Genomic DNA, 21,535 nt, shown 5'->3' on the forward strand with positions numbered 1-21,535 from the left:
GCGAGAGACATAAGTTTGAATTTTTATTTATTTTAAAAATGGTAGGCAAATAATTATTCCCTTGCTCATCGGTGCTAACTCAACATCAGATGTTGATTGGTTGACACCTCCGTCCTCGCTTCACCCGAGCATCCAAAACATGGTCTCATTCCGATTATCTAAGTGCGGCGGCGGTTATTGACACTCGAATAAACTCAAAAGATTCACCTCACAAGCCTTTTTTTAGTGCCCCACCTAAAGGCACAGCCCACGGATTGGGATTAGGGTCCTGAGGTTGGGTAGGCCACTAAATCATCTTCATGTGAGACGCTGTTATTTTGGCCAAAAGTGTTGTTGTTTTTTTTTTGGTCTTTTTTTTTCTTCTTCTTTCTTCTTTTTCTCGCATTAAAATGAAAACGCACACCCCCCCGACAGTCCCCTCCCGTCCAAATATTTGAGAAGCACTGTTGTAAAGTAACAATACTCTTAAATGACTACACTTGATTGGGCTATTCTACCCATATCTGAATAAATAATTCATGTATTATACTGTATATTTCATATATATACAGTATATATGGAACTTGGCATGTGAACACTTTTGCTCTGATCTGATGGAGAAATACTGATGTGGGCCAACTAGCTGACCCTGATAGGTCAATCTTAAATTTAATAAACTATAAATTTATGTGCAGCTGGGATAGGCTCCAGCACTCCCTGCGACCCTCGTGAGGAAAAAGCGGTAGAAAATGAATGAATGAATGAATAAATTAGACTCCTCTCGCCCAAAGACAGCTGGGATAGGCTCCAGCACCCCCGCGAGGAAAAAGACGTAGAAAATGAATGAAGAAATTAGACTATAAAAATAGTCCCACTGTTAATAGTGTGTATGTTTCTTCTATTTTCTCGTTTATGCTTTTTGTACAGTAAACCTCGGATATATCGGACTCGGATATATCGGAAATTCGCACACAACGGACAGATAAAAAAGAACCGATTTTTCTGTAATGCATTTCCAATAAAAATTCATTGCATATATCGGATTTTTTATAACGGATTTCGCCTATTTCGGACAAAATCTCCAGTCCCGTTCCAATGCATTTCCATTAAATTTCCCTCGCATATATCGGATGGCCGCATCGTGGCGCTCCGATTCGCCGAATCGTGACAGGCCGCTATACGACGTCATTTGCAGCGTTTGCAGCGTTGCCTGCGCGTCCAGGTACATTGGAAACATAGTCAAGGAAGTGCCTTTTTATAACGGATAAAATCCGATTTACGCATATACCGGATATAAATCCGATATATGCGTAAAACGGACATTTTCCGGTATATGCATATAACGGATTTCGCTTATATCGGACAAAACCAGTGGGAACAATTGAATCCGATATATCTGAGGTTTACTGTATATAGTTTTACTATGTCTGTCATGTACTGTATGTCTCTGATGGTAGTATACAGCTGTACCCTGCCTCTAAACCAAAATTCTCCCAAGGGAGACAAATAAATTGAATTGAACTGAACTATGTTACTGGGGGCGGCACTCCGGATTATGAAGACCCTGGGCAGATAGCATTGATATGGCAACACATAGAAGAAGAAATCTGATTGGACAAAAAAATCTAGCATACATATACACGACTGGAAGTACTGCAGCCAAGAGATACGTGTAGATATATTTTTTCACTCCTTTCTTAAATAATCATAATTTTTTTTATTTGTTAGATTATATTTCTACTGTGTCCATGTACTCCAGGCACAAAAATCTTGACTTAAGGTGAAATTTGTATTTGTCATGGTGAAACTCAACTCTGAAACCCTAACGTCATTTCCTGTCCACCACTCCTCTTCTCCCCTAGGGAACCTATTTATAGTAACACACACAAGCACAAGTCTTATTTATGTCTTAAATAGCTTATTTACTCCTATTATAGTGACTATTTTGGGCTATACGGGTGTTTATTCTAATCTAGAGGTCTCTGATAATGTCAAAAACCGTATTTAGAAGGTTATTCTTGTGAATATATTAAATGTAAACAAAGGATAACCAACCAATGGTACTTGTACCCTACATTAGCATTAGCGAGAAGAGCAGCATAACTGATGCTGATGATGTGACGTGCCAAACCACTTCTCCCCCAAACCGAATCTTTGTCAGATGGCTCAGGTATCAAAGTTGAAAGGTCAGCGTAGAAGTTATTATGGTATGTGATTTTTTTTTTTTTTTTAACCAACCTGTATATCCGTTTTCATCAGCGAGGCTCCCGCTTCCACCAGATAATGGCAGATGGTCCTGTGACACAACGACGCAGCCTGATGGAGAACCGTTTCGCCGCTGTGGAGGAACAGCGGTAGCGTGAGAGCCACAGAAGCTAACTGCTATTATATTTGAGTCTGGTGTGTATGCATTGCTAGCATGCTAAACAACACAGGTTTTACAAATGAAATACAAGAAATTATTTGTGTGGTTCCACCGTACATCAAGTTCTTCTAAGAATAAAAACAAACATGGACTCACTGTATGTGTTCCGTCACATCAACAATGTCACTCGGCGCTGAAAAATTAAGCAGATGATGACAAATGATATAAATATGCATATGACATCTCCACGGAGACGCGTCACCACACTTACCATTGTCAAGAATGAAGCGGACCATCTCCTTGCTTCCCGCCTTGACGGCGTGATGCAGCAGGCTACAACCCGATTGGTCAACACAACTGAGGTCGCACCCACTTTTATGCAGTTCCTGCAGCTTTTCCACACAAAAACAATATTGAATTCGACGTTAAAACAGGAAGCAACAAACTGGCGGTTAGCATGAATGAACGTTAGCCAAAATATCCACTCACCTTCTTCACATTGTTGTTCTTTACACACTGAATCAGCAGCTCTAGAAAAGACACAAAAGAATTGCATGCACAATATTTACAGGGGCTGACACCGATATGATGGAGCCTATCCCAGCTGTCTTTGGGCGGGGTACACCCTGGACTGGTTCACAGCACACTCACATTCATACCTATGGACACGTTGGAGTCAACCTGTAGCATGTTTTGGAATGTGGGAGGAAACCGGAGTACCCGAAAATGCAAACTATACACAGAGATACCCAGGTAGGGAATCGAACCTGAGTCTCAGAGCAAGTGACTACATTCATTCATTTTGTACCGCTTTTCCTCACGAGGGTCACGGGGGTGCTGGAGCCTATCCCAGCTGTCTTTGTGCAAGAGGCGGGGTACACCCTGGACTGGTGGCCAGACAATCACAGGGCACATATAGACAAACAACCATTCACACTCACATTCATACCTATGGACAATTTGGAGTCGCTAATTAACCTAGCATGTTTTTGGAATGTGGGAGGAAGCCGGAGTACCCGGAGAAAACCCACGCATGAATGGAGAGAACATGCAAACTCAGAATCGAACTCGGGTCTCCTAGCTGTGAGACCCATGCACTAACCACTCAACCACAGTGCAGCCTTATCCTAATGTCACCACCTAAAATACAAATGAATTCATTCATTAATTTTCTACCACTTATTCTCACGAGCGTCGTGGGGGGTGCTGGAGCCTATCCCAGCTGTCTTCGGGCGAGAGGCGGGATACACCCTGGACTGGTGGCCAGCCAATCACAGGGCACATATAGACAAACAACCATTCACACTCACATTCATACCTATGGACAATTTGAAATCGCCAATTAACCTAGCATGTTTTTGGAATGTGGGAGGAAACCACACAGAGACGGCCGACGGTGGAATCGAATTTGGGTCTCCGAGCTGTGTGGCCTTCACGCTAACCACTCAGATGTTTTTGTCTTGCATGGAAACCGGAAATCAATGCCCTCCCCCCGTCTATGACATCATCAGCAGCTGACTGTGGTTCTTTGCTAACTAATAAGAGTTGTTTATGTTGGACTGGTGGCCAGCCAATCACAGGGCACATATAGACAAACAACCATTCACACTCACATTCATACCTATGGACAATTTGAAATCACCAATTAACCTAGCATGTTTTTGGAATGTGGGAGGAAACCGGAGTACCCGGAGAAAACCCACTCATGCACGGGGAGAACATGCAAACTCCACACAGAGATGTCCGAGGGTGGAATTGAACCCTGGTCTCCTAGCTGTGAGACCACTAGACCGCCGTGCCGACCGCAAGTGACTACATAGAGGAGCAAAATAAACGGTGCTGATCTCATGTTGACTCACTATCCTCCACTTCCTCCTGCATCTTGATCACCAGGGATCCTCCCGAGGGTGAGGATTCATGCCAACATAGCAACGGAAACAGTAAGCTTCCTGATCTTCACCGTGTTTCTGTCAATCTGCCAGAATTCCCACCCAGAAGCCGCACTCCAAAGACATGGAAAACATTTCCAAACCACTAAGCTTGATCGTAAATAATATAAAATGCACTGTTTATAAAATTTGCCGTTCGATCCCTAAAAGATCTCACTAGATTAAGGGAACCTGAAGGGGATGTCCTCATGGAGCTTCAGTATCCTTAAAGAGAAGGAATAGTTGCTAGATCCTCCATACAGCCTTGGGCATCGAACCTCTTAATTCTCTCCAAGACAAATGGCTTAGAGTTGCTAAATATATTTCACATTTACAGTATTTCACATGAGAAATGATCCTTCAGTCAAGGAACAATAATGACATGAAGACATGAAGGAGGTGGATTAGATGGTGGCGGATGACGGACAGATATGGCAGATCCAAACATTGAGTGAGGGTGTAATGGGAATGTTTGGAAGACTCTGTCGTCCATCAATTCTTCCAATCACAACGCTGACAGAGCTTCATTTGGAGGCCGGAGATATTGAACCTGAAAGGGTCCACGGCAACCCCCGAACCCGATGGCGGACACCAGAGGTTAAGTTCTTAAGCGTGCTTATGAGAGATTTACTGTTACATATTATCGTCCCGTGGCCGTCACTTTGGTAATCGGGAAGTTCTTTAACAGTCTGGTGCTCCAACACATCAAGGACCGTCTTCCGTAGAGGATTCCATCACTGTCGCTCCGTGTTGAGCCACCTGGAACAGCGGCAGAGCTACGCCCGGATGCTCTTTGTGGATTACAGCTCAGCCTTTAGTAGAATCATTCCGAAACATTCTCACCACCAAACTGGACACTCTCGGCCTTCCGCTTCTCAAATATTCCCGGATAAAAGACTTCCTCACCAGGGTTCCCTCTAAGCTACGAGCATTCATTGCTCTCACGCTTTCTACACACTGCAAATCCTTGCTGCCCAAAAAATCCATTCTAACCTCAACTGTAAACAAAATAAACATCATTTATTCTGTACTACTATGCAATGCAACTCTGTGATAGACAGGTGATGTTGGCGGTAACAATTTATTATGCAAATCTTTCTGCCCTTTGTATGGAGTTGTGGACTCCTATAGAGCAGCTACACACAATAATCTGCACAGAAAGCTTTCTAGTTCTTCCAGAATCTGCACCTATTCAGCTGTATTGAATTGTATTGTACTGTATTGCCCACTCCAGTGTGGTTGGTCACACTCGCTAGTACTTAAAAGGACTTCCGGTAGCTGCGAACAATATAGGAGTTGATAATAAACAGCGATCATTCATTTGTTGCCTCTGAACATACAGCCATATATGTGGGAATCCGAATCCGATCCGGAAGTACAGACTGGACAGTGCAAAGTTTCTCAAGAAAAGATGTTACTTCAAGACATCGCTAAATGTTAAGTAGATTTAGCATTACAGAATCTGTAACGGCGGCCATGAATTGTGGTGGGAAACGACAATTAGTATATGCGCACGCTATAATGCTACACAGACTTTTGACTTACACAAAATAAACAGAGTTAGGACACTAATAATTGCTCTTTTGACTCTTCCCCACGACCAAACGTTGGAAAGGCGTCGGCTTTCAGCAAGTTTGTTGGCTAGTCCAGCTGCATACTGGCCCATGTTCACAAAACAGTCCAGTGTGAAATGCCGATGACAGATTCAAATCCATTCTCTGTGCTGGTAAGGAATCAGGAACTCCAACCACTTGTTCCTGATGGTGGCGTCTTTCGGAATTGTAAACAAATATGGCTTTCCTGTACGAGCCATTGCTCGCAACATAAACAGAGAAGCACAGCTTGGGGAAAGGAAGAGAGCTTATCTGGCTAACAGCCACGTCCATATAATGAAGTCCACCCCTCTGTGACATCACAAAGGTGCAGATTTGCCACGCCTTTTGAAACCGGGTGTTTTGAGCCATCCCAAACTTCTTTCAGGGTTCACTTCCAAATCCGCAAAGCTCATTATCTGAAACTTTGGCATGGTTTAAAACAAGAATTTAACATTCTAATTACATTTATAGGTCATAAAAATGCAAAAAGGTACAATATGTTCCCTTTCATCCCCACTGTTTTTTATCGTTTGCTTTTGTTTACCGTATATATTTTTCTACAGATTATATATTTACTTTGATAGGGGGTTAAACTTCCAAAGTCAGCAGGGGCGCAAATACTTATTCCCCTCCACCGTACGCTGTGGCACGGTGGAAACAAAGCGTGTACAACTGAAGTAAGATCCTGAGATGAATGTTTATAAGATTGACCTCAATTCTTGCTCTCCCCGCCCCTCACTCTAAAAAGAAGAGACCTATAATCCAGTTATGTGAGCCTTCCCTCGGAGGGGGGGCGGTTGGGGGTTAAAGGGAGAACAGACATGAAAAATCTTTAAGAGCTTTTGTGGCTGGAAGACAAATCAAAAACACACACGCATCACAAGAAACAGCTAACATTTGACACGAAACAAGGGTTTGTGTACAAATTACAGCTAAAGTAGAAAAAGTGAATAATTGTACACACGTGATGTACTTCAGGAAATAAAGGATTTTAAGAAGGATCTAAGTAGAGCTAAGTACATTTTTTGAGAAAGCATTTTTTGCAAACAAGAGAGTCTTGGAGAAAGGAGACAAGAAACAAAGGAAGCTTACTATGGAAAATTACTTTTATAAGTTTATCCCTTGGCATCAATATTTAGTACAGTAAACCTCGGATATATCGGATTCAATTGTTTCCACTGGTTTTGTCCGATATAAGCGAAATCCGTTATATGCGTATACCGGAAAATGTCCGTTTTACGCATATATCGGATTTATATCCGGTATATGCGTAAATCGGATTTTATCCGTTATAAAAAGGCACTTCCTTGACTATGTTTCCAATGTACCTGGACGCGCAGGCAACGCTGCAAATGATGTCGTATAGCGGCCTGTCACGATTCGGCGAATCGGAGCGCCACGATGCGGCCATTCGATATATGCGAGGGAAATTTAATGGAAATGCATTGGAACGGGACTGGAGATTTTGTCCGAAATAGGCGAAATCCGTTATAAAAAATCCGATATATGCAATGAATTTTTATTGGAAATGCATTACAGAAAAATCGGTTCTTTTTTATCTGTCCGTTGTGAGCGAATTTCCGATATATCCGAGTCCGATATATCCGAGGTTTACTGTAGATACTCCTTTTGCAGAAATAAACGCTTCCAATGAGGTTTTAGATCCTGGTTGAAGGTATTTTTTGACAATTCTTCTTTCCAAAACATCTCCAGTTTTGTCAGGTTTGATGGTTTCTGAGCATGGACAACTTGCTTCAAATTAGTATATGCGCACGCTATAATGCTACACATATTTTTGCTCCATGACTAACACAAAAATAAACACAGTTAGGATACTAACTGACTGGTGATGGTTTCTGAGCATGGACAACCACAGATTTTCAACAATATTTCGGTCTGGGGACTGAGATGGCCATTCCAGAACGTAGTACTTTGTAGTACTCTGCATGAATGCCTTAGGAGAATTTGAGTAGGTTTTAGGTTAAACTTTGTCACTGATTCTTGAGGATTGTTGGCAAGAATCTGCTGATAATCTGCTGGAATCCATTCCACCTTTAACCTGAACAAGATTCCCAGTACCTGCACTGGCCACACAGCCCTACAGCATGATGGAACCACCACCAAATGCTACTGTAGGCAGCAAGTCTTATGCCCCTTGTTATGTCCAAAAACTCCATTTTAGTTTCATCAGTCCACAGCACATTATTCCAAAATGACGCTGGTTTGTCCAAATGTGCTTTAGCATACCTCAAGCGACGCCATTTGTGGCATGTGGGCAGAAAAGGCTTCTTATGCATGACTTTCCCGTTTAGCATCCCCTTGTGTAAAGTACACTGAATACTTGAAGGATGTACAGTGACGCCATCTGCACCAAGATCATGTTGAAGGTCTTTGGAGATGATCTGCGGGTTGACTTTGACTGTTCTCACCATCCTTGGCCTCTACATATTTTTTTGAACTTTTTTTGTATCCTTCCCCTAGACCATGATGTTGAACAATCTTTGCTGTCAGGTCATTTGACAGTTGGCTACCGTGGTTCTACTTGTTAGAAATGATGCAACTTGCAATTGGTCACCTTGAATACCCTATCACCTGTGTATGCAGGTCAAGGGTCAATGAGCTTGCCGAACTAATTTTGTGTTCCAATAATTAGTCTTCAAATCAATAAAAGGCACCTGCCTACTTAAAAAATAATTATTGCATACTTCCTGTAAATCCTATAAACATCATTTCCCTTCTCTTCCCAATAACCAGAGGATTACTAGGGGTGCCCAAACTTTTTCCTACCACTGTACAGTATACTATATAGCGCCTTTGAAGGCTTCACAGTGCACCCATTATTCATTCAAGCTACATCTGTAGTCTCAGCTCACATTCAATGTGGGCAGCACGCTGACGCCAAGTGGGCGCAGTATCTTGCCAAAGGACACAACAACAGTGCCTGGGATCGAACCACTAATCTTCCGGTTTCTGAACAACCTGCTCTACCTCCCGTGCCGCTGCCGCCCACGTGCATGGGACCTGGTTGCCGGTCGAACACTCCACAATTTCTGTGTTTCTCGCTTTGCCTTGACAATATCAATATATCGAGTAGATGAACGAATGAAGGAGGACTACCTCCAATTTTTTTCAAATTCACCTTATATCCGCAAAATTGAGAGTTCTTGCAGCACATACCTAAACTGGTTCCCATGCTGAGTGAGTAAATGGAGGGAAAACCTTGACTGCTTCTTCTGCTTCACCAGATAAGACGGAAGGGCCAGTAAGTGCGTGCATTGGAGGCTATTAAGTGCATTGGAGAGAAAGTTACATTTCACGTCATTTTCCCTTGCATTGAGATAGTTACAGATGATCTCATTCAACTCAGGCTTCCTTGTGATTAAACTTATACAAAGACCATGTGATTAAATTACCTTGTCATTATAGATTAGATTTTATGCAGCATTTTTGACCCGGAATTACGATAAAATGAATGAATCACTGCAATATCAACAGGAAATAATACAGGAGATCCTTGTTAAAACACACACCCACACACACACACACACACACACACACCACGAGACATACATGTCACTTGCTCCACTGAGCTCTTCAGTTTGATGCTACCTGCCTGACCTTTTGGGATCTGTCAGTGTGTCAAAGCAACTAACAAAACAGAAGGTTAAGAAACAGAAACAATATGTGCGGAATATTTATTTATACTGTAGTTTCGGCAGTTTTAGATGTTCTCTGGAAACAATATTCGGCTTAATTTAAATTTTAATTTATTCTTTCCTTTTCTATCGCCTCCTGCTTCGTTCTGAGCGCACCAAATACATCTCATAATAAAACATTATTCATTTTCTACCGCTTATCCTCATGAGGGTCGTGGGGGTGCTGGAACCAGTACACCCTGGACTGGTGGCCAGCCAATCACAGGGCACATATAGACAAACAACCATTCACACTCACATTCATATCTATGGACAATTTGGAGTCACTGATTAATTAACCTAACATGTTTTTGGAATGTGGGAGGAAACCGGAGTACCCGGAGAAAACCCACGCATGCACACGGAGAACATGCAAACTCCACACAAAGATGGCCGAGGGTGGAATTGAACACGTGTCTCCTAGCTGTGAAGCCCGTATGCTAACCACTCCCAAGAAAACATTAAATAATTAATTTATTCATTTTCTACCGCTTATCCTCACGAGGGTGCTGGAGCCTATCCCAGCTGACTTAGGGCGAGAGGCGGGGTACACCCTGGACTGGTGGCCAGCCAATCACAGGGCACATATAGACAAACAACCATTCACACTCACATTCATACCTATGGACAATTTGGAGTCGCCAATTAACCTAGCATGTTTTTTTTGGAATGTGGGAGGAAACCGGAGTACCCGGAGAACATGCAAACTCCACACAGAGATGGCCGAGGGCGGAATTGAACACGTGTCTCCTAGCTGTGAAGCCCGTATGCTAACCATTCCCAATAAAACATGAAATAATGTCAAATATAAACATGTAAGGGCATGCAGATCAATTTGCCCTACTGGTTGAACAGGACATTAAAATAAATAACTAAACAAACAATAATAACGGATTAGATTTATATACTGTACTGCTTTTTTTTTTTTTTTTTTTAGACACAGAAGCTGCATTATTTCTGAAGCGCCTGAGGCACACAAGTTCACCAAAGAGCTAGAGTTGCAAAAAAAAAAAAAAAAAAAGAATCACACTTGTGTATGAGTCAGTATGTGTGCAGTACCTTTTTCTTCTCCTTCTTCACATCCTGCATCACTTGGCTTCTGACCCTTTTCATGTCTGGAGGGAGACCACCACACAAACACACACACACACACACATATATATATATATGCATGTTTTGTCACGGTTTCTGTTCGATCCGCATGTGCAGCATTAAATCAATACGGATCTTATTGTCAAAATGGGGAATTCAATTAAGTATCAAAAAGAAACATCCAACTCGTATTTCCGTTTTGTCTTGAATCAATCACAGGCAAGCAAGCTTCATCAATTCATGCTAAAGACTACAAGGTAGGACAGCTTTATTCTAAGAGGATGGTGTGGGAGGCCACCCCCCAACCAAGAATGTCTTTACTCTTTTGGGAATGCAAAATGACAGTCGTTATGATACAGTGGAGTGAGACCCTTGCAAGCCAACAACAGCCAACTGGATCCCACACCATATCTTCAGATGGTGGGCCTAATCTAGTCTTGTCCTCCCCTGTCCTACCTAGTCTTGACACACAGATTGTACTTTTTCATTTGTGTACTCACCTCACTATTGGCTTGAGTTCATCTTGTGTGACGACAGAACGCTGGATGCAGCCTTTCCTGAAACCGACAAAAAAGCAGTAACAGCATTAGAGGGGAAAAAAAACAACAAAACAAAACAATATGGTAGACAATAGGCGGTTTTGTGACCAACCTTCGGAGTTTTCGGACCTCAGGTGTTGGGCTGCCTGCGAAGGCTTCGGCTGCAGGGCCGTCATTGGTCATCCTACAATGACAAAACAGACTGGTTGTGACATAAGGTCATCACCGGAAGTGAATATACAAGAATATATTATAATATAATATATTTATTTTTAATTTATTATTTTAATTTATTTTATTTTATTTTTTTTTTTTTTTGTCCCGTCCAGCCATTGGGGCAGATAGTATTGTTGATCTAAATGCCCTTACATGCTAGACAGATTTGCTCTGTGTCAGGAAAGGTGTTGGCTACAACTTCCCTGTACCATGAAATTTTATTTGCCGTTATTTGATGTCTTTGTTATGCCATTTGGGACGACCGGACCGGAGCAAGAAGAAGAACAGAAAAGAAGAAGAGAGAAGAGAAAGGTGGGGTCGGGGGGGGGGGGGGCAGTAGAGGGAGAGACAAAAACAGCAGCAACAAGAATTCCCAAAACAACAACAGTGACAAACAGAACAGTTAAATGTCAATGATGGCTAAGGGTCACACTGGAGATGATATCAGTGGAATGAAACAGTCCAACTTACCAATAGCAATAGTAACAATGAGGACATGACCCATGATAGTAAACACAATTGCAACCATACAGTTACAGTAATTAAAATCTCATTGCTTGACATCATTATTACTGTAATAATAGCATACCAATACTATATAAACATCAGGGATAAGAGAGTAGATTGTATAGAGAAGCACCCATGTGCTGTGAGTGCCCATATGGAGGTGTGTTGTGTATGTGAATGCGAGTGTGTGAATGTGTAATTGTCACTGAGAATGACAAAAGGAGAGAGACTGCCTTCTACCACCCAGCAAACCCCGCCCCGCGCAGCCAGGTCAAGCCCCCACCGCCAGAGATCCTCCGGCCCCGTGGGTGTGGGCAAAGCCAGGGCCGACTCCCCAAGACCCGCCCCCGAAGCAACTCCCCGAAGAGACCAGCAAGAGGCCATGGAGGAGCAATCCCAACCGGCAACAGGGCGCCAGCAGGCCGGAGGAGAGCCGCACCCCCGAGACCAGCGGGAGACCATACCCTACTATTATTTTAATTTATAATTTAATATATTGTTTGCATGTTCTCCCCGTGGGTTTTCTCCGGGTACTCCGGTTTCCTCCCACATTCCAAAAACATGCTAGGTTAATTAGCGACTCCAAATTGTCCATAGGTATGAATGTGAGTGTGAATGGTTTTTTGTCTATATGTGCCCTGTGATTGGCTGGCCACCAGTCCAGGGTGTACCCCACCTCTTGCCCTAAGTCAGCTGGGATAGGCTCCAGCACCCTCGTGAGGATAAGCGGTAGAAAATGAATTAATTAATTATTTAATGTTTTATTGGGAGTGGTTAGCATACGGGCTTCACAGCTAGGAGACACGTGTTCAATTCCACCCTCGGCCATCTCTGTGTGGAGTTTGCATGTTCTCCGGGTACTCCGGTTTCCTCCCACATTCCAAAAACATGCTAGGTTAATTGGCGACTCCAAATTGTCCATAGGTATGAATGTGAGTGTGAATGGTTGTTTGTCTATATGTGCCCTGTGATTGGCTGCATGGCCACCAGTCCAGGGTGTACCCCGCCTCTCACCCGAAGACAGCTGGGATAGGCTCCAGCACCCCCCGCCCCCTGGACTGGTGGCCAGCCAATCACAGGGCACATATAGACAAACAACCATTCACACTCACATTCATACCTATGGACAATTTGGAGTCGCTAATTAACCTAGCATGTTTTTTTTGGAATGTGGGAGGAAACCGGAGTACCCGGAGAACATGCAAACTCCACACAGAGATGGCCGAGGGTGGAATTGAACCCTGGTCTCCTAGCTGTGAGGTCTGCGCGCTAACCACTAGACCGCCGTGCCACCCATATATATATATATTATTTAAAATGTATTTTTAAATATAATATAATATACTATAACAGCGTTATAAATGAGTTATACATAGTATCAATCAATCTTTGTTTATTTGTTGGGGCTGAGGAGATCAATGATACAATCCCCACATATGAAAATGACCTTTATGTTCATTCTATGAAAGTTGTCGAGTGGCTTGTTAGTCGGTTTTCTTAATTGGAATCCATTTTATTTCATATCGGTATGCCGCGTAGCGCGGTGGGAAGCTGTTGCGCAAATTGCATGGTTTGATGCCTTCTTTTATGTCAGTGGGAGGGAGAGCTTTTGTCCTGATGCCAGCGTGTTTGTGTTTGGTTGCAGGTACTCCGCGAGGCAGGCGGTACGTTGGCTCGTGGCGGTGACGAGCTTTCCCTGGTAGGCTGGAGCAACATTCATACTAGAAGTTTGCGTAGGTTGAAGCGTTTGCTTAAGGGGGCATGTCCGTGATTTTAGAGGGGTTGGTAGACTTCCTGGGTTAGTAGTCTACAGTGGAAATAAATAAATATCCACCATATGTGACCGCAGGATGACGAGGGGTCGTTTAGATAGCGGGGGGACTTATTAGTTTAGCAAGGACACTACCAACCATGCAGCAACCTCCAGTACTACTAAAACTACGATAATACTTTTTACAACAAGATACAACCAAGTTTGTTTTTTTTAATCAAAACAAGCAGTCCTCTGTGCTTGGTCAGAATTTATGGAGTACAACCAGCCAGGGTGCTGTGCACGGGCCGCTAAGCTGAATTACCATTAAGATGGGTGCAAGTTCATTATGGCTTCAGAACAAAGTATTTAATGCATGGTTGAAGCCGGTGAATGGAAAATATATTAAGCACGGATGGAAAATTCTTAAAGGTTTTATATTGTATTATCAAAAATGAAGTCTTAAATTTTGTTGAAAACCTGATAATGCAAATCCAATTAATCCAGACACCCAAAAATATTAACAGAAAATACATTTTCTGGAGTACATAAACATATAAAGTGACTTGCATGGTGACAGTAGTTACAGATACATGGATTAGCTTCACCTTTAGCTTGCTATGCTTTCCCTGCATCTGATCCTACAAGCCTGTGCTGGAACCCCTTGAACACAACACATGATCCCATACAATAGCACCTTCCATAAAGCTACCCTTATGTCTGAATCCAGAGTGGACAATAAAGTGAAGCTCAAATTAAAGATGCCAACATCAGAGTGGAATAAAAGATATGTAGGATGATCATTTATCGATTTATCAGTGCTCATGTCAAACAACCATTCACACTCACATTAATACCTATGGACAATTTGGAGTCGCTAATTAACCTAGCATGTTTTTGGAATGTGGGAGGAAACCGGAGTACCCGGAGAAAACCCACGCATGCACGGAGAGAACATGCAAACTCAGACTCGGAATCGAACTTGGGTCTCCTAGCTGTGAGACCCATGCACTAACCACTCAACCACCATGCAGCCTTATCCTAATGTCACCATCCAAAATACAAATTAATTCATTCATTCATTTTCTACCACTTATCCTCACAAGGGTCGCGGGGGTGCTGGAGCCTATCCCAGCTGTCTTTGTGCCAGAGGCGGGGTACACTCTGGACTGGTGGCCAGCCAATCACAGGGCACATATAGACAAACAACCATTCACACTCACATTCATACCTATGGACAATTTGGAGTCGCTAATTAACCTAGCATGTTTTTGGAATGTGGGAGGAAACCGGAGTACCCGGAGAAAACCCACGCTTGCACGGAGAGAACATGCAAACTCAAACTCGGAATCGAACTCGGGTCTCCTAGCTGTGAGACCCATGCACTAACCACTCAACCACAGTGCAGCTTTATCCTAATGTCACCATCTAAAATATATATTTTTTACCGAGAATTATAGGATCAATTAATGATGTTGGGCCGCACGTTGTGCAAGTGGTTAGTGCGCAGACCACACAGCGAGGACACCCGGGTTCAATTCCCACATCTCGACCGAAGACAGCTGGGATAGGCTCCAGCATGCCCACGACCCTCGTGAGGATAGATGAATTATGTTCAATATTTCAAGTTCATTGACCTAATAAAGTTGATGATTTTTAAGTGTTTTTTTAAGTAGAGGGTTCATGGCTTCAAGTGAAATGTGTGAAAAAGTTTGGGAACCACTGCTGTATAGTTAACACATGGATCCACCTTCTTGAAAAAATGAAAAAAGGGTCAGCTAAAATTGCCTGCGACTGCCATTTTTGTCGTTTTAAAAGCCCCGTGAAGGGTATTTTTACATATTTAAACATTTCTACACCTATGACACATTTGAGGAAAAACAACATGTTTTTGTGTGTAGGTGTGTTTGTCAGAGTGAGACAGGGAGATGGAGAGAAGCATAAGAGAGGGATGTAATTATAGTGGGAGGAATATTGTTCACCTCTGGCCGAGTGTGGGCTAACTGCTACACCGCTTGTCTGTGTGTGTGTGCGCGCTCCCGGTACAGTAAAACCATGTGATTCAAGTACTCTGACAGGCATTCCATTTCTCTCGCCATCAACCTTTTTTCAGATTACCATCTCCATTCCCTCTCTCTCTCTCTCTCTCTCTCTCTCTCCGATGGCCTGAATGCCTCTCGGACGACTCATCTCTGCACCTCATCCTCCCACTTTAGGCACTCAGGATTGCAAATCACACTGCCAACACAAGCATACACATGTACTCGCACATGAATTAGCCAAAGGATGCTGTTGTTAGCATTGCTATTTCAATGAAAGCAAAGAAAACTCAAATGTGTCTGCAGGAATTTTATGGGAGGATTTTTGTATCAGAGACAGAAGCAATGTAAGCAAGACCCCGGAAAAAAATTAATAATAATAATGAATACTAGAGGTGCTGCGTTTGTGTGTTCCAATGATGCTAGGAGCTAAGTTGTTTACATCCCGGTAGGGTCACCGTAGCAAAAAGGTCCTATGTGGGGGATCAGGCAAAAATGCATGGATATCAATATTGGACCATGACACGGGTCACGGGGGCCACCCTTCTGGAGCTAGGCCTGGAGGAGGGGCATGAAAAGTAATCGTCTGGTGGCTGGCCTTACACCCATTGGGCCCAGTTGGGCACACCTCAAAAAAGGCTACATGGGTCCCCTCCTCCGATGAGCTCGTGATGTGCTATATGTCTTAAAATTCAGCAGTGTAGTGAAGCTGTAGCATGTAGCATGCACGTGGTAGTATGCACTAGGTTTCTCACTATATTGACAGTCACTATGGTAGCCATTATGTCATTGGATGCTCATATCACCTAGTACTTCAGTATGTGACAAATAAATAAATAAATAAAAAGATTAAAAAAAACATAAAAATTTATACAATAAATAAAAATAAATACTTCAATTATATTAGGAAAGCAGGAAGTGAACAAATGTAACAGTTACTGATTGTAAAAGTACCATTATGGAGGGGTAGGATTTAATAAGCTTTGCTTCTTCCTACTCCTTTTGGACATGTGGAACTGGGAACTGTGATTATGTGATGCATTCAATTGTAATCTGATGCATGTTCAAATGAAATAATACCATTACCATGACCAAGTAGTCATAGTACTACAGCTATGAGATAATACACAACCTTCCTTTTCTGCAGTGAGAGCTTCTTCTCTGTATATAAACATCTTGGAGGGCCCTTGAGGAATTAATGAAGCCGAGGTGATGCCTGCTATAGTGGGGGGGGGTCACGCACAAAGGGAGTCCAAATGATGAGTTCTAGTGTTGTGCAGGTCTAGCGTCTTGTTCCTAAGGTGCTTTGACAACTGTCTTGTATTTTTTTTACATGAATTTGACTATTTATTGTGCTTTTATGATGATTATGCTGTTGAATTGATATTGTACATGTTGTATTGTGTCTCTTAACATCTGTTTGGTGACCGCAGATGAAAATGAGCCTCGACAAATTAGTTGGAAGCGTCTTCTCTTTGCAGCTTCGTCTCCATCTGTGAGTGTTGATGCGTGCGCTGAATTAGAAATTTATATTTTAGAAAGGTATTTAAGACAGCATACAGCTGGCGACTGAATGCATATGCTTCGTACAGTAAACCTCGGATATATCGGATTCAATTGTTCCCACTGGTTTTGTCCGATATAAGCGAAATCCGTTATATGCGTATACCGGAAAATGTCCGTTTTACGCATATATCGGATTTATATCCGGTATATGCGTGAATCGGATTTTATCCGTTATAAAAAGGCACTTCCTTGACTATGTTTCCAATGTACCTGGACGCGCAGGCAACGCTGCAAACGCTGCAAATGACGTCGTATAGCGGCCTGTCACGATTCGGCGAATCGGAGCGCCACGATGCGGCCATCCGATATATGCGAGGGAAATTTAATGGAAATGCATTGGAACGGGACTGGAGATTTTGTCCGAAATAGGCGAAATCCGTTATAAAAAATCCGATATATGCAATGAATTTTTATTGGAAATGCATTACAGAAAAATTGGTTCTTTTTTATCTGTCCGTTGTGAGCGAATTTCCGATATATCCGAGTCCAATATATCCGAGGTTTACTGTACTTCCTTTGGTCGGATGACAAAAGTGTACCATTTTTATGATTTTTTTTTTTTGGTGTGAACATATCCCTATAAACTTTCACTTACAAGTCCGCAACAGAGAGTTTTCCTGTTGTAATGAGGAAAATAAATCAAATCTCCAAAGAAGACAGGATTTTATATTAATAAATAATACATTTAATTATGTGTTGAAATGAAAAGGCGGACATTGAGTAAGCCTCGCGGGATTTTTTGTACTCCCAATTCGAACATAATTTATTTATTAACATAACGTCTGTGATCCACAATGTACAACACTAATCAATAAAGAAAGGAAACTGTACGAATAATATTGAACTGAGACAGTGCATGTATTTGTCCGTTTGTCACTCACAAAAATAAAGAAAACTGAAGCCAATCTAATATAACAAGGAGAATTGTAGCGCTACGTGTCTGTAATAATAATGCATGGGGTTAAAAACAATGAAGCGTATATGGACATGTGCATATAATAGACACACAAACACATACACGTTGCTTTCTTTCTGCAAAGAAACGGCAGCGAACATGTAAATAAGCACTATTATTCATGTAAGTACAGTATACACCTACACAGAAATGCACACGCATAAGCACAGACACATAAAGGAATACAATTATGCAAGCACTCTTCATGCAGGCTTCGCGCTCTAACAGGCTCAACAATCCCAACTGCCACCATTCAGGGCGAGCCAATTCTATCCCACAGCACCAACGGCACCATTTTCTCTATAGGGATGCCATCATGCAAGTCATTTATACAGCCTCCAATAACCTTTATTATTATTATTCCAATTATTATTCTGGATACTTTATTTTGTTAAGTGAGGCTTAAAACAGACAAAAAGATGTGGACACTAATTAAATCACCGGTAACTGAAAATGTAGGAACATATGTGTGTGTGTTTGTGTGTGTGTGTGTTGCACACAGGAACTGCAAACTCTGCCTAAGACGTTCCTAGTTCCTGCAGAGGAAAAGGGGCTTATGAACCCTGATTTAAATCCAATTAAACATCTGAGGAAGAGCTGAAACATGCAATCTGGAGAATGCAAGCATCAAACCTGAGAAAGCTACCGAGCGGGCATAAAAAAAAAAAAACACCGACAATAATCAACAGGTGCAGGAGTCACATCGAGAATTACAGGAAGCGCTTGATTGCAGTAATTGCTTCAAAATGAAATCTTAACGAATCTTTCGAAAACTCCATATCCACACAACTATGCTGTTAGTGTACAAATATCTGCGATATATTACGTTATCATATCTATAAACGGAGAGCTACTTGTACTGCGTATATATGGGTATGGGGTCCCGTCACCCCCAAAAACTGGGAATGGGTAATAAGACTCACAAACAGAACAGCACAACACAATGAAGTCCTGGGGGCACTGCCCCTATGTGCCAAGGCTAAATAAAACCAAAAAGGTAACTACTGTAAATATCCCTACCAAGGACATAGCCCACGAGTTGCTGGCAAGAAGCAAAAATAATGACGACTGGAGAGACGTTAGTTTCCTAACACAGCCGAGGAAGGGCTTTTGTTGCGTTTTCTTCTTCATGGGTATCTGTGAGGTGACCTTGTTTGCTTACTTCACTGTCCTTTTGTTTGTTTGGACCGCCGCATGGATATCTTCTTAAATATGTGTGATGTGTTTATTTAGCAACACTTCCTCCAGCTGCTCGGAGGGCATTTAAAACATTTAAAAGTACTGCTATAGCAACATACCGTATGCCACCTCTTCCTGCTTTGGGTATGCCGACTAACTGGTTTGTTGTTAGCAATCTGGTAAAAAAATTGAGCTACTAAGAAAATGACTGCAAATTGTTGATCTGAGACTACTTTTTGAGACTATTCACGTACATGTACGTGAATACCTAGAGCCGTGAACCATGCCTTGAAAGTCAGTTATTTTATTTTGGGCCAATTCACAGCCATTTTTCAAAAGCGCTCTCTCTCGATATCGGCCATTTTTGACAGATTTTTTACAAAATTTTTCAAAATTCTGAATAATTGCTTTTTGTGAAGGTACATTTCAAACATAACTTTTGGGGGTGCTGGAGCCTATCCCAGCTGTCTTCGGGCCACAGGCGGGGTACACCCTGGACTGGTTGCCAGCCAATCACAGGGCACATATAGACAAACAACCATTCACACTCACATTCATACCTATGGACAATTTGGAGTCGCTAATTAACCTAGCATGTTTTTGGAATGTGGGAGGAAACCGGAGGAAATCTCCACATAGAGATGGCCGAGGGTGGAATTGAACTCCTAGCTGTGAGGTCTGCGCACTAACCACTCGACCACCGTGCAGCCTAAGCCATATGTATTTAGTCTAAATATATAACACAGAGAACAAAACAACGGTTGTTTAACATGATAATAACAATTTCTTTACAAAAATAACACAATGAACTACAATTTTCACATTGAACTATGTGTGTGTGCACGTGTGCACGTGTATGAATGCATAATCTCTTCACTTCCTGGTTGCTGTGCAGCGTGTATTTCTATCGGTTCTTAAAAATGCACTTGTGCCACCTTGTAGACATTTTTCCAGCTTAGAACCGCACTAGACATGCTGTCTTCTACAGTGGAGTTACATCATCACCTCTTTTTGCCTTTAGCATGAAAAACATAATCACGATCTACTGACTGTGTAGCCTACATGCTAACCACTCGTCCATTTTGCGGTTGTGTAAAGTCTAATTCTAATTAATATGAAAATCCCACTATGAAAAGATGTGTATGAGTGAAGTGTGTCCTTACTTGGGAGCAGAAGAAGATGATAAGGTGGGAGATGAAGCCACGGGAAAGACAAACACATCGTCGGAGGTCTGTTCCCTTAAGATTACAAAAAAAAAGTTTAGGTGATGGTGGTTAGGCCGGCCTTTTTAATTAACACAAGGTGTTAATTAATGCTGTATGTAGGTTATATTAGGTTTATTTAAACAGACTGAGATACATACACTACACAATATTTGGATTTGATTGGCTGAAGTCATGATTTCATTTCCTACCAACCAGCAACATGTCTTTATAAATTTGTTAGCAAGAAGCTTGATGAGATAGAAACCACTGACAACAGTCAAGTCTGAAACCCCACGTAAGATTTCCCCTTGTGGGCTAAGGGTGAGTTGGACAATACTGAGGGATCAGTCCGGAATTACACAGGAGCAGCTTGCTAATTATCACAAGGGAGCTAAGACCACATTCGCCAAGAAAAACATTGCTAACCCACTCTGCAAGGATGGAGACTGAGATCCTGCAGTACTCAAAATTCTTTTTGAGGACTAAGGGTACGGGAAGAATGATGAACGGGGGTCACGTTAGATGCCAAAATACTGTTCTCTCAACTTTCAAAACCAGCAAGGACTCAAATAATCATTTCCATACGTCCACAAAGTCGATATTCTACTCACCCGTTGTTTGTCAAGTTGGATGAAGGTTGTACCAGATCAGGCACGGCGGTTGGCGAAGTGCCAACTGTCATTGTCACAACCAGTTCGGGGTCGAGGATGAAGAGTTCCTCGTGGGAGATTTCAGATACATAGTTTAGATGCTCCTGATGAAAGAGCAGAGTTAATGCAGAGGGAAATGTTTACCGCACGCCAATATTCGCTCCGAAGAGCGAGCGAACGAGCGCCTACCTGTGCTCTGTCTATCCTGTAAAAACGATCAGCGGTTGTAGCTGTGGAAGCAAAACACAGAAATCATTCCTTCTGTACAGGCACAG

At 42.3% G+C, this 21,535-nt stretch overlaps 1 protein-coding gene across 1 annotated transcript in view; it reads right to left on the bottom strand.

Moving 5' to 3' along the window:
• The window catches only part of LOC131137647 (diacylglycerol kinase zeta-like), a 56,518-nt gene that overhangs the window by 945 nt on the left and 34,038 nt on the right, over positions 1 to 21,535 (bottom strand). Inside the window, exons 27-36 of the mRNA XM_058085831.1 lie at positions 21,450 to 21,490; positions 21,222 to 21,364; positions 20,569 to 20,643; positions 11,306 to 11,377; positions 11,155 to 11,211; positions 10,622 to 10,677; positions 2,834 to 2,874; positions 2,616 to 2,736; positions 2,501 to 2,537; positions 2,218 to 2,317 (exon numbers count right to left, since the gene is read on the bottom strand). Of these exons, the coding sequence (XP_057941814.1) occupies positions 2,218 to 2,317; positions 2,501 to 2,537; positions 2,616 to 2,736; positions 2,834 to 2,874; positions 10,622 to 10,677; positions 11,155 to 11,211; positions 11,306 to 11,377; positions 20,569 to 20,643; positions 21,222 to 21,364; positions 21,450 to 21,490 (743 nt within the window). The remainder of the gene's footprint in view (positions 1 to 2,217; positions 2,318 to 2,500; positions 2,538 to 2,615; positions 2,737 to 2,833; positions 2,875 to 10,621; positions 10,678 to 11,154; positions 11,212 to 11,305; positions 11,378 to 20,568; positions 20,644 to 21,221; positions 21,365 to 21,449; positions 21,491 to 21,535) is intronic.

This window comes from Doryrhamphus excisus, chromosome 10 (assembly GCF_030265055.1).
Source record: "Doryrhamphus excisus isolate RoL2022-K1 chromosome 10, RoL_Dexc_1.0, whole genome shotgun sequence".
NCBI lineage: Eukaryota > Metazoa > Chordata > Actinopteri > Syngnathiformes > Syngnathidae > Doryrhamphus > Doryrhamphus excisus.